General features: G+C 40.7%; 1 protein-coding gene across 1 annotated transcript; it reads right to left on the bottom strand.

Annotated features, from left to right (window-relative positions):
- Positions 1 to 1,366: 1,366 nt before the first annotated feature.
- Positions 1,367 to 3,649, bottom strand: LOC148998634 (uncharacterized). Its single transcript, XM_089141817.1, has 3 exons — positions 3,298 to 3,649; positions 2,248 to 2,417; positions 1,367 to 2,002 (listed from the first exon to the last, which is right to left on the bottom strand). The coding sequence occupies exons 1-3, from the start codon at positions 3,647 to 3,649 to the stop codon at positions 1,367 to 1,369; spliced, it is 1,158 nt and encodes a 385-aa protein (XP_088997943.1).
- Between the last annotated feature and the right edge of the window lie 9,796 nt (positions 3,650 to 13,445).

The following is a 13,445-nucleotide window of genomic DNA, read 5'->3' as shown; positions in this document are numbered from 1 at the left end:
TTTCTGTTTCTGACTAGGAGGCACACATCCAAGAAAAAGCTTACTCTTCTCCAAAATAATATGTTGACCTGAAAATTCTTGATACTTCGATAAAAGAAGCATTTGAAAAAAATAAAAATATCATCAAGATACATCAAGACGGAAGGAACTTCTACTCCCCCCGGGACTTGGCATAGCTCTCAATCTACTAGCAGCTATCAAAGAATGAATGCCCCTACATAGTACCTCTTCTGCAAGAAGAAAAAGAAGAGGAGATAAAGGGTCCCCTTGCCAAAGCCCTTTCTCAACTCCAAAGAATCCAACTGGTCCCCCATTCAATAAAACTGAGATTCTAGTAGACTAAAACATCTCATGAATCCAACCAACCCATCTATTTGAAAATTCGAAAGCCTTCAAGACCAAGAATAAAAACTACCATGATAGAGTATCATAAGCCTTCATAGTATCAATCTTAATTCCCATCCCTCCCCCTCTAACAGAAGAATGTAAAATATTTGTAAGTTCAGAAGCTATAGCAATATTTTCAAAAATCATCTTACCTTTCTGGAAAGCTCCTTGCTCCTCAGAAATAAGGTTAGGCAAAAGAGGACTCAGCCAAGAAGCCATTATCTTTGACAATGCTTTGCAAAAAAAATTCCCTATACATAGGGGCAGAAATTTGTCCAAAGGTAGCCGCATTCTCCACCTTGGGAACTAAAGTGAGGAAACAATTATTTACCCCTTTTGGAAGTTTTCCTTTTTGAAAGAAGGATCGAACTGCAGCCTCAAAATCGGCTGAAGCAATATCCCAAAGATTTGCGGAAAAAATTCCCGAAAAGCCATCTAGTCCTGGAGAACTGTCAGGATCTAGGTCCCATACCACTTCTTTGATCTTCTCATTAGAGGGCAAACCTTCAAGTAATAAACAATCATCATCCATCAACACTTTTGGAATCACAAACAACAACTCTGGGTGTCCCAAGTAGGAACCAGTTTTATGATAGTTTTCAAAGTAAGTCACCACATAATCCTGCAGTTCAACCGAACTTGATGTCCAAGTGTCATCCATTCTTCGCAAAGATTTAACAGAGTTTTTATTCCTTTTAAGTTTAGTAGAGAGATGGAAAAATTTTGAATTCTTATCTCCCTCCCTCAACCATCTGACCTTTGCTTTCTGCCGAAGAGGAGAGTCCAGACGATCCATTGCTTGTACAAGTTTTGGCTTCAAGGAAGCCTCTTAATCAAAATATTCATCTGTCATATCAAGTTGATCAATATTAGTTTGAAAGGATGCTAGATCTTTCTCCGCTTGCTGTACTTCAATAAGAAGATTAGGAAAAGTCATTTTTGCCCAAGCTTTAAGACGCTGCTTAACATTCTTCAATCTCTATGCTAGTACAAAAATGGGATCACGAACAACCAGTTCCACCCAAGCCAAATGAACCACCTCCAAAAAAGAATCATCGGTCATCCAAAAATTATTGAACCTGAGAGGAGAGTTTACTGGTTTGACACCTTTGTCAACAAAGACACAAATCGGAGAGTGATCAGACGAGTGTGTCGGAAGGGTGATCTGTTTAGAATCACCAAACAACTCTAACCATCTGGCATTGAAGAAACTTCTATCAAGGATCGAACGAACATTACCAACTTTGCGTTGGTTTGGCCATGTAAATTTCCTACCCGAAGATGAAACTTCAAAAAGCTCACAAGCATCAATGGTAGCCTGAAAATCAGCTGCTGCACCCACCTGGAATCTGCTTGAACCCCTCCTTTCAGACACCCATAACACTGCATTAAAGTCCCCCATAACAAAAAATGGTAAGCTGGACAAAGGGAGAGCAATAAGATCCTCCCAAAGCCGTCTGCGATTAGATCTATCACAACAAGCATGAACCACTGATAGACCAAATTGCACACCTTGCCACTTGAATTGAAGAGAGAGTTGTTGGTCAGATGAAGAGAGAACAGAGGGCCACTGCAACTCTCTCTTCCAAAAGACCCAAAGATTCGGAACTTTCTCCTGCCGAAAATTATACACAAAATTAGAAGAATATCCCAATCTATTAATAAAGAGAATTGGGCACTTACTGACATCCACTTTTGGTTCAACGACACAAAAAATGTCTGGTTGATGAGTCATTAATAGCATTTTAAGGGCTCTCCTACCAGATGCATTACCAATGCCGCGAATATTCCAAAAAAAAGCTTCATATCAACAAGCTACAAAGCAGCACTTTCCTCTCCCAATGAGAGGCTCTTATTTACTGTAGAGACATTCCCTAAAGCAGCATCTACCTTCTTGAATTCCTCTGCCAACAAACCCTTTTTACTTGTTGCTACTTTCTTCACTACATGAGCCTTCTTAGGACGACCAGGCTTCCGACGAGGAGAGCTTTTATCCCTCATTGAGATAGACGACTTAGGAGGAGGAACAACTTCCAATTACAGCGTTCCATCATTTTCAAATATGGCCGAACTCTTCTAGGTCCCACTAGAGTCCAACGCATTCTCCCTAGTTGCCACGTCAGCCCCTTTCTCTCTAAAATACCTTCCTTCCTTGGTCGAACCTCTTAGTGCATTTACAGCATTGGGTCCCACCAATGAATCCCCCAAATTAAGGTTTTCAAGTAGAATAGAACTCTTATCCGCAGCATGAACTGTTTGAAATTCAAAATGCTTGGTCGAATCACACCCTTCATTCTTATCATTGGGTCCCACAAATGAATCCCCCAAAGTAGGGTTTTCAATTTGAATAGAAGTCTTACCCGCAACATGATCATTTTGAAATTCAAAATGCTTGGCCGAATCACACCCTTCACTCTTATCATTGGGTCCCACCAATGAATCCCCCAACGTAAGGTTTTCAATTTGAATAGAAGTCTTTACCCAAAACATGGACATTTTGAAATTCAAAATGCTTGGCTGAATCACAATCGTCAATCTTATCTTCGGGTCCCACTAGTGAACTCTCCAAAGGAGATTTACCAATAAACTTAGAACACTTATCTACATCTAAAGATTTTTGAAATTCAAAATTTGTGGCCGAACCAATAACCACACCATTTTGAAAATAAAAACCATCAACCAAATGAAGGTTTCCATGAGATTTAGAAGTTCAAAAGGGTTGCTCTCTTGGGTAGGAGTTGAAGAAGAATGATTCGAAGAAGAGTCCTTACCCAAAACCAACACCTCATTATCGAAAACCCCTTGATTTAAAAAAAGAATTAACTAAATTCTCATTGGCCGATGGAGAGTCCACCAGCCCTGCCTCCACTAAAGTCGCATGAACCACTTGAGAGGACGAATTACTCTCACCCTCAAACTCCAGCGTCTTTGCAATCCTAATAGAATTAGGACCTTCATTTAGAACAACATCTTCATGTGCCAAGTGTTGAGGAACAAACTTCTCTTTAGCCAAAGGAATATTAACATTGCAATTTTTGCCCAAATGACCTTCTCGATTGCATCGAAAACATATTTGAATTCCATCCTCATAGATCACCTTTTGAATGAAGCTGAAAACACGTGTAGAACCAGGTTCAAAGCACTCTATTTGAACTTCAAACACTCGCTCAGTTTCCAATTCTAATTCCACCAGAATTCTTGCGTAATGTCCCACAGAACCGAGACGAGTACGACGGTCTAAAGAAATAGGACGACCTACCATCTTAGCAATAGAAAGTAATACCTTGGCATGCAAGTATTCAAGAGGAAGATCAAGAAAACGAATCCAAACTAGTTTGGCGTACGGTTGAGGAGCATGAATGTTAAAATTCAGACGTCAACGTTGAATCGAATCAATTGATTGCCAATATTCCAGACACCTCTTCTCCAAACTTCTAGCAAATCTTCCTCACATCTAAATTAAAAAATCACGAAACCTTTCCCAAGGAATGAAAAGACACTCCTTGTTTTAGTTTCCATGATTTAGAAGCCAAATCACGTAAAGCATCCATTGTTGTCTGACGAAAGTTTGCCGTCCCAATCAAGGAGAAACGAAATTGAGTACGTTGCAACTCAAACTCAGATTGAGGAATAACAATACGCCGATAAGATCCAGCCTGCATAGGAATGGGAGGGAATCAATCTTAGACATAATGGAAGTCCCTACCACCCCTGTCACGCCCTCCCAGCCGGTACCCTATCTGGCATACCCGAGAGTGTGATCCACAGCCCGAAGATCAGGTATCGAGTGATCAACCTCCCACATAAACAATAACATAATCATGAACAATCATAATAAAAGTGCGGAAGATAAATCATAGATCCAATAAAGAAAGAATGAATCATAAATGAATCAGAATAATAGATATAATCAGAGTGTCAAACAGATAAGTAAAGTGAGGCAAAAATCCCACTTTACAACCAGCGGAAAAGTAGCTCTAAAAGAATAAACTAGACAAAATCTAATCCCAGTAGCAAGTACATTGGGTAACTAAATTGTTCTCCACTTTATAGACAACATCCTTATAAGTGTAAGTCTCATAAATAGCACAAGGACGCTTCCACTCAATGGTCGGACTAAGCATCGTACGGAGCATAACCACTCGCAGGATCTTCAGAGTAATTGTGGTAACCGCAATCACCTTCCTGGAGATATGCCTCTTCGCCTTGCGCTTCTTCATAGGGACCGTCATAACACTCAGGACCTGCAGGATAGTCTAACAAACATTGTACAATAAAGGAATGAGTTTCAAAGAAACTCGAAAAGGCGCTTAAAATCCATAATAACATAAATGGCGAGGATTCCAGAACACTCATAAATGCAATATGATATGAGACAAGCAATGAATGAATGAATCTAACTCTATGTATGCTGGTCTCTATTGGCAGACATGCTTTAAGTCATAGCACCGTACTTCTTTAGGAAGGTCCGCTCACATCCTCAACCATTTAAGATATCTTGGATTCTCTCACGGATCATTTCACCGGTCTTGAGCAGCCGATTGGTAATGGGTCCTTCATCCCTCAGGACAAACCATGGCAGGGGGTTAAGTCAACACACTCTCTCACAACCATTTGGTATAAGTACTGGGCGCATGTCGTGGTAAAACCTAGCCAAATGCAAGTCTTCTACTTAGTTACATCAAGTCGATCCAGATACTTCCATTCCTCGTCCCCGACGATCCTTTCCGGTATCCTTCACACTAGAGTCCTCATAGTCCCCGACTACGGACTCATCAACCCTATTGGTTATCCACATATGGTAAACGGGAAGCTCTCACGTCCTCTCACGGGTTGGTTACCGGTCTTAAGCGCCCGTGAGCCCAAGTCTAACCATATGCAACCCTACCAATAAATGGCCCCCACAATGTGATTCCTGTCCTCTCACGGGTTGGTTACCGGTCTTGAGCGCCCATGAATCCCCATTGCTACCACCGGTCGTTCGGTCTCAATACCCCTCCGATTAGGGTCCGACATAACAGACATCCTAGCCAAACACTACTAGACAATCCTAGATATGTCATCCAACAGTTTAGGAAGGTGTCCAGAGGGCATCTCCGGAAACATCCCATAATATTCCCGTAGTAGTCCAAGGACAAAAGTGTCAAAAGGACACCTCTCCTTTCCAAACCATACTTAAGCATACACATGCATCAATTCATATCATCACATATATGGTAACCTCATATATGGAAAGAAATCAATAATTGCAATCACCTTGTATATAATTGATAAGTAAATCATACATGAGTCAATTCAATATGAATAAGTAATGCTACTGTAGTCAAAGTTATGCAACAGTAGTATATCATTGTAAGAATCTAATTAAGGAAACATATCAATGATATTCAAATATAGAAACTAGATTCATGCTATCTATGTAATTAAGGAAATAACCATCCTTACCTTTTATAACTCGCAAAGGAATCCTAAGAAATCAAGTAAGATCTTGGCAAACTTGAGAAGAAGGTCCTAAACAAGTATATACAACATATTAGGAAAGATCCCTAACAGAAAAGATACCAAAACATCCAACACAGACCAATTCTGGAGTTGCTGTACTCATTGGTCGAGTGGATTGGTCGATGGTCCAATCGACCAATCGATCGACCAATGCGAGACAGTAGCCTAAAAAAAACAGAGTTTTAAGATATGAAATCCGAATTTGGTGGTTCAAAAGGTACTAATCAAGGGGTAAACTACATCAGCAGTAATCTAACATATAGGGGACCTCAAAACACCAATCAAATCAAGATATCAAGATCCAAATTAGGAAACAAAAAGTTACCATAATTAGATCAACCATGGATCTTGATGAATTCAAATAGAAATCAAAGACAAGAACAATAGGAGGATGGATCATTGCTTCAGGTAATGGTATCATGAAAACATACTTAGATCTTCAAGGAACAAGGCTTAGAAGCATAAATCTAAATAAGGAAATAAAACCTACCATATATGTAACTATCATGATTCATGAAGAACACATAGTATGGTAGAAGAGAACAGCTAGAGATTGATAGATCATAGATCATGAAAAGAAAACACAGCGATTAACTACTAACATGATCAATCATAGAAGATCCAAGGAGATCAGAATTCAAATCAGAAGTTTAACAAAGATTAGATCATGGTTTGATCATGATTCCTTCAAAAGCTTGCAATGATCATGGTTAAGATCATTGTTCTAGCCTCAAATCCTTAGGATGATCATGAGAACATGTTCAGAGATGTTTGCAACAGAGAATGCAGCATCTCTTCTACTGTCTCAACTCAAAAAGGAAAGAAAAACAAAGATGGAGGAGAAGAAAAGAGAGTAGACATTTTTTTTTAAAAAAAAAAAGGGGTTTTGGCGGAAGATCCGTCAAGAAAACACCAAGGATGCAAGGGAGATGACTTGCGAGAGGTCTTTGGTTCGTTCGAGAGAGTTTGGAGGCAGCAAATACGAAGTGGACTCGAGATTGGACTTAAATAGAGCAAGAACAACCTAATTGCCAAAGACGAGACTCATTGGTCGAGTGGATTGGTCGATCGGCCCATCGACCAATCGGTCGACCAATGCTGACAGCAAGACCAAAACAGGGAATTGAAGGCCCAGTCGACCAATCAGTCGACCAATGCTGACAGCCATCTGATGCCGTACGAGCTACGCGAGATATGCTCTACGCTATGGGATAGCCGTCGATGCTTCACTCCGTGGACCAGCGGACGGATGACGGATTCTGCACGGATTATCGGTCGCATAGTCGGCCGAAACATTATGCCGAAAGCCGGACATCACCATCGGGTCACAGTGATAGAGGCCTTAGTCATCTACCGCATCTACATGGGCTTCGAGATCGATCTCTCCTACATTATTCAGCAGGTCATGCTTGGGACTTAGTTCTGCGGCCTAGCATGCGGAACCTTTGCTATGGGAGGCTACCGACTCGATCTTCGGGCATTTCGGGGTGAGTTTCGAGGATACACCGGTGGACACCGGTTCCACGGGGATACTCTATTGGGACTCGGACCATTCGTCGGATGAGACTACAGCGATCGAGAGATCTCCTGGTCCGGAGGGTGAGGATGATGATGAATCGGAGGATGAGGATCGGGGGTCGGAGGGATGGAGGAGAGGATATCGGTCCCGATAGTGATGATCGGGCCGGAGATGATGCGAGATATGCACGAGGCTGAGCCCGTGCATCACGAGTTTCCTTCATCACACTTCGAGGCGGGTGGCCCTTCACATGCGGTTCCGGAGACTTCAGATCTTGGAGCACAGGATGAGATCGATGACTTCCATGCTAGAGAGAATGGAGGTCGGGACAGAGCAGATGTACGAGAGGATGGAGTCACGACAGGATAGGATAGAGCATCGGGTGACTCAGCTAGCGGAGGAGTTTAGAGCATACGAGAGATCGAGAAGATCACCTAGATAGACTGTACCTTAGGATTTCCATTTATGCATTTCAGATGTAATCGTTGTAAAAACTTTTGAAATTAATGAAGTTCATTTTGTTTCCCTTTAATTATTGTATATTATGCACCTTTCTTTTCCATGCATTAGTGACATTTGTTCAAGTATAATTATGGTATGTTATTCGGAAATGTTCTGTTATGCCTCAAGGGTCAAGTTTCTAATTCAGTGTTCTATCATTCACTTCTAAGAGTAGAAGAGTCATTTCAGATCAATGACTCAGGAATGTTCAGTTATTGTCTTTTGTAGTTAGGATCTCCTCGAATCCTAAAGGCTCTGATACCAATCTGTCACGCCCTCCCAGCCGGTACCCTATCTAGCATACCCGAGAGTGTGATCCACAGCCCGAAGATCAGGTATCGAGTGATCAACCTCCCACATAAACAATAACATAATCATGAACAATCATAATAAAAGTGCGGAAGATAAATCATAGATCCAATAAAGAAAGAATGAATCATAAATGAATCAGAATAATAGATATAATCAGAGTGTCAAACAGATAAGTAAAGTGAGGCAAAAATCCCACTTTACAACCAGCGGAAAAGTAGCTCTAAAAGAATAAACTAGACAAAATCTAATCCCAGTAGCAAGTACATTGGGTAACTAAATTGTTCTCCACTTTATAGACAACATCCTTATAAGTGTAAATATCATAAATAGCACAAGGACGCTTCCACTCAATGGTCGGACTAAGCATCGTACGGAGCATAACCACTCGCGGGATCTTCAGAGTAATAGTGGTAACCGCAATCACCTTCCTGGAGATATGCCTCTTCGCCTTGCGCTTCTTCATAGGGACGGTCATAACACTCAGTACCTGCAGGATAGTCTAACAAACATTGTACAATAAAGGAATGAGTTTCAAAGAAACTCGGTAAAGGCGATTAAAATCCATAATAACATAAATGGTAGGATTCCAGAACACTCATAAATGCAATATGATATGAGACAAGCAATGAATGAATGAATCTAACTCTATGTATGCTGGTCTCTATTGGCAGACATGCTTTAAGTCATAGCACCGTACTTCTTTAGGAAGGTCCGCTCACATCCTCAACCATTTAAGATATCTTGGATTCTCTCACGGATCATTTCACCGGTCTTGAGCAGCCGATTGGTAATGCGTCCTTCATCCCTCAGGACAAACCATGGCAGGGGGTTAAGTCAACACACTCTCTCACAACCATTTGGTATAAGTATGCGGCGCATGTCGTGGTAAAACCTAGCCAAATGCAAGTCTTCTACTTAGTTACATCAAGTCGATCCAGATACTTCCATTCCTCGTCCCCGACGATCCTTTCCGGTATCCTTCACACTAGAGTCCTCATAGTCCCCGACTACGGACTCATCAACCCTATTGGTTATCCACATATGGTAAACGGGAAGCTCTCACGTCCTCTCACGGGTTGGTTACCGGTCTTAAGCGCCCGTGAGCCCAAGTCTAACCATATGCAACCCTACCAATAAATGGCCCCCACAATGTGATTCCTGTCCTCTCACGGGTTGGTTACCGGTCTTGAGCGCCCATGAATCCCCATTGCTACCACGGGTCGTTCGGTCTCAATACCCCTCCGATTAGGGTCTGACATAACAGGACATCCTAGCCAAACACTACTAGACAATCCTAGATATGTCATCCAACAGTTTAGGAAGGTGTCCAGAGGGCATCTCCGGAAACATCCCATAATATTCCCGTAGTAGTCCAAGGACAAAAGTGTCAAAAGGACACCTCTCCTTTCCAAACCATACTTAAGCATACACATGCATCAATTCATATCATCACATATATGGTAACCTCATATATGGAAAGAAATCAATAATTGCAATCACCTTGTATATAATTGATAAGTAAATCATACATGAGTCAATTCAATATGAATAAGTAATGCTACTGTAGTCAAAGTTATGCAACAGTAGTATATCATTGTAAGAATCTAATTAAGGAAACATATCAATGATATTCAAATATAGAAACTAGATTCATGCTATCTATGTAATTAAGGAAATAACCATCCTTACCTTTTATAACTCGCAAAGGAATCCTAAGAAATCAAGTAAGATCTTGGCAAACTTGAGAAGAAGGTCCTAAACAAGTATATACAACATATTAGGAAAGATCCCTAACAGAAAAGATACCAAAACATCCAACACAGACCAATTCTGAGTTGCTTTGTACTCATTGGTCGAGTGGATTGGTCGACTGGTCCAGTCGACCAATCAGTCGACCAATGCAGACAGTAACCTAAAAAAAACAGAGTTTTAAGATATGAAATCCGAATTTGGTGGTTCAAAAGGTACTAATCAAGGGGTAAACTACATCAGCAGTAATCTAACATATAGGGGACCTCAAAACACCAATCAAATCAAGATATCAAGATCCAAATTAGGAAACAAAAAGTTACCATAATTAGATCAACCATGGATCTTGATGAATTCGAAATAGAAATCAAAGACAAGAACAATAGGAGGATGGATCATTGCTTCAGGTAATGGTATCATGAAAACATACTTAGATCTTCAAGGAACAAGGCTTAGAAGCATAAATCTAAATAAGGAAATAAAACCTACCATATATGTAACTATCATGATTCATGAAGAACACATAGTATGGTAGAAGAGAACAGCTAGAGATTGATAGATCATAGATCATGAAAAGAAAACACAGCGATTAACTACTAACATGATCAATCATAGAAGATCCAAGGAGATCAGAATTCAAATCAGAAGTTTAACAAAGATTAGATCATGGTTTGATCATGATTCCTTCAAAAGCTTGCAATGATCATGGTTAAGATCATTGTTCTAGCCTCAAATCCTTAGGATGATCATGAGAACATGTTCAGAGATGTTTGCAACAGAGAATGCAGCATCTCTTCTACTGTCTCAACTCAAAAAGGAAAGAAAAACAAAGATGGAGGAGAAGAAAAGAGAGTAGACATACCTTTTGATGCAAAAAGAAGAGTTTCGACGAAGATCCGTCAAGAAAACACCAAGGATGCAAGGGAGATGACTTGCAGAGGTCTTTGGTTCGTTCCAGAGAGTTTGGAGGCAGCAAATACGAAGTGGACTCGAGATTGGACTTAAATAGAGCAAGAACAACCTAATTGCCAAAGACAGCACTCATTGGTCGAGTGGATTGGTCGACTGGGCTAGTCGACCAATGCTGACAGCAAGACCAAAACAGGGAATTGAAGGCCCAGATCAAATCCAATCCTAAAGGGGTTTTGCACACAAGTCAAGTGATTTACCTAATAGGTAGAAATGCCTTCAAACCAAGATAGAGAGCACTCCAAGTCCATCAACTAATCAGATCTTCATCAGGATTCAGTTTCCATAAATAGAACTTCATCATCAACTTTCATGGATTCAAAGCCAGACACCAAGTCCTCCACTAGGATGGCCCGAAGCTGACTTCTTACTTTACTTCGGGTCACTGGACCTACAAATAACAAGGTTCCCGGGTCAAGGTTAGGGTTGGGTTTTACATTCTCCCCCCCTTAAAGAAATTTCGTCCTCGAAATTGAAAGCGTACCTGTGCTTCCAAAGAGGTAAGGAAACTTCTCCTTCATATCTTCTTCCTTCTCCCAAGAAGCTTCTTCAGGGGTATGGTTCTTCCACCGAATCTTCACCAAAGGGATGGTGCTGATTCGGCAGCTGCTTGTCCTTCCTATCCAAGATTTCGGCCGGTTCTTCATCATAGGTCAAATCAGCACTAAGTCCTTCAGGTGCTTGCTACAAAATGTGTTCCGGATTCTCTATGTATTTTCGGAGCATCGAAATATGAAACACATTGTGAACACCAGCAAGAGGCGGAGGTAATGCTAATCGATACGCAACAGGTCCAACCTTTTCCAAAATCTCGAAAGGTCCAATGTAACGAGGGCTAAGCTTTCCCTTAACATTGAAAGTCATGAAACTGCCATGGTCTGTTGGTAATAGCAAATATTGGAGAAAGTCAACCGTTACTCTTGCAAAATAAGTAGTTATGTCAATTCCCATCTATTCAATGCAATCAGGCAACCTCCCTTAAGGAATATTACATGAAGTGGAGAAGGTACGTAGCTCACGGCTTTGTGTAAGAAGACACTCAGAGTCAAAAACGTGCTCATCTCATTCGTTGGGAGACAATATGTAAATCAAAGGAGATGGGGTGACAGTAAATGAAGCATTTTTTATGAAATTAGTATGGGATTTTATGAATCAAGAAAACATGTGGACGGCAATTTAGAAAGCTAAATACGGAGGTGATCAATGGAAAGAAAGGTTTGCTACCTACCCTACTGACTCCCCCATTTGGAAAGCGATGAGTAGGATGGCTCAAATGGTTCAAAAAAATTGCAAGTTTATGGTAGGTAATGGGAAAAGAATTTCTTTCTGGAAGGATAATTGGATTGCAGCAGGGAAACGCCTTCTAAATGAAGCCACAGGTCAAATTTCAAAAGATATGATGAAAGAAAAGATCTACAATTATGTTGATGACAATTATGAATGGCGATGGGATCGCTTTCAGCATCTCCTCCCATTGGAAATATGCACAAAAATTCTAGAGCATCCAACACCAAAGGAGGAGGAAGGGTGTGACATTTTGCTCTGGTACCCATCTCCAGATGGCTGCTTTTCCATTAAAATGGCATACCAGATGCTTGAGGCGGAGAAGGAGTCTATATTGAATCCAATATTCAATGAAAACTATTGGAAGAAACTATGGGACTCAAGATGCCAAACAGAATTTATAATTTCTTGTGGATTCTCAGTCACAATCAGCTGCTGTCAAATGTTAGATTAAGAAAAATGAAGCTTCAATCTCATGCATCATGCAGATTCTGTTTATGCGAATCAGAGAGTACACTTCACATTTTTAGAGATTGTTCATTTGCTCTCGGCATTTGAAATAGACTACTACCGAAGTCAAGTCAAGGTTGGTACCCAGATTGGGCGATAAAGTTCAGTTGTACATGTGGTGTATAAAAATTGGTTTTGGAGAAATACAGAAAGTCATGAAGAAATCTTCACCATACTAGGAAACGGTGCAGAGCTTTGTTTAGACCTCTTCAACCAAGTTAAATCGATGTGGGGAACGAATAGAGAGGAAATAATAAAACCCAAATGCCCTAGAAATGTTGGTGGATGGATTAATCCTGACGAAGGATGAATCAAAATAAATGTGGATGCATCACTATGCAAAGGAGAATACAGTCAGATAGGAGGTGTAATTCGCAACACAAAAGGCAGCTTCCTTGAAGGATTCGTGAAGAGAAAAATGAAGATGAATATTTTAGAAGCTGAATTGTAGGCGATCTATGAAGGAATTAACGTTGCATGCGAAAAGAATTTCATGCCTTTATATGTGGAATCAGACTCTCTCAAAGCTATTGATCTGTTAAAGCCTAATGCAAGAATACAAGGGAAAGTAGCAAGAGTGGTGCATGCAATAAAGGAAGAAGTGGGAAGCTATGAAGGAATTAGATTCCAACATGAGTACTTGGGAGTCCAACTACACCGCTAACTGGAGCACGAAGAGACCGACTTTTTAGATCCACCCCAAGAATTGGAG

The sequence above is a fragment of the Hakea prostrata genome, unplaced genomic scaffold, assembly GCF_041222555.1.
Source record: "Hakea prostrata isolate BN-2017 unplaced genomic scaffold, UWA_Hpros_2 contig_218, whole genome shotgun sequence".
In the NCBI taxonomy this organism is placed as follows: domain Eukaryota; kingdom Viridiplantae; phylum Streptophyta; class Magnoliopsida; order Proteales; family Proteaceae; genus Hakea; species Hakea prostrata.
The sequence above is the reverse complement of the archived record's forward strand: the minus strand, read 5'-3'. Positions and strand labels throughout refer to the sequence as shown.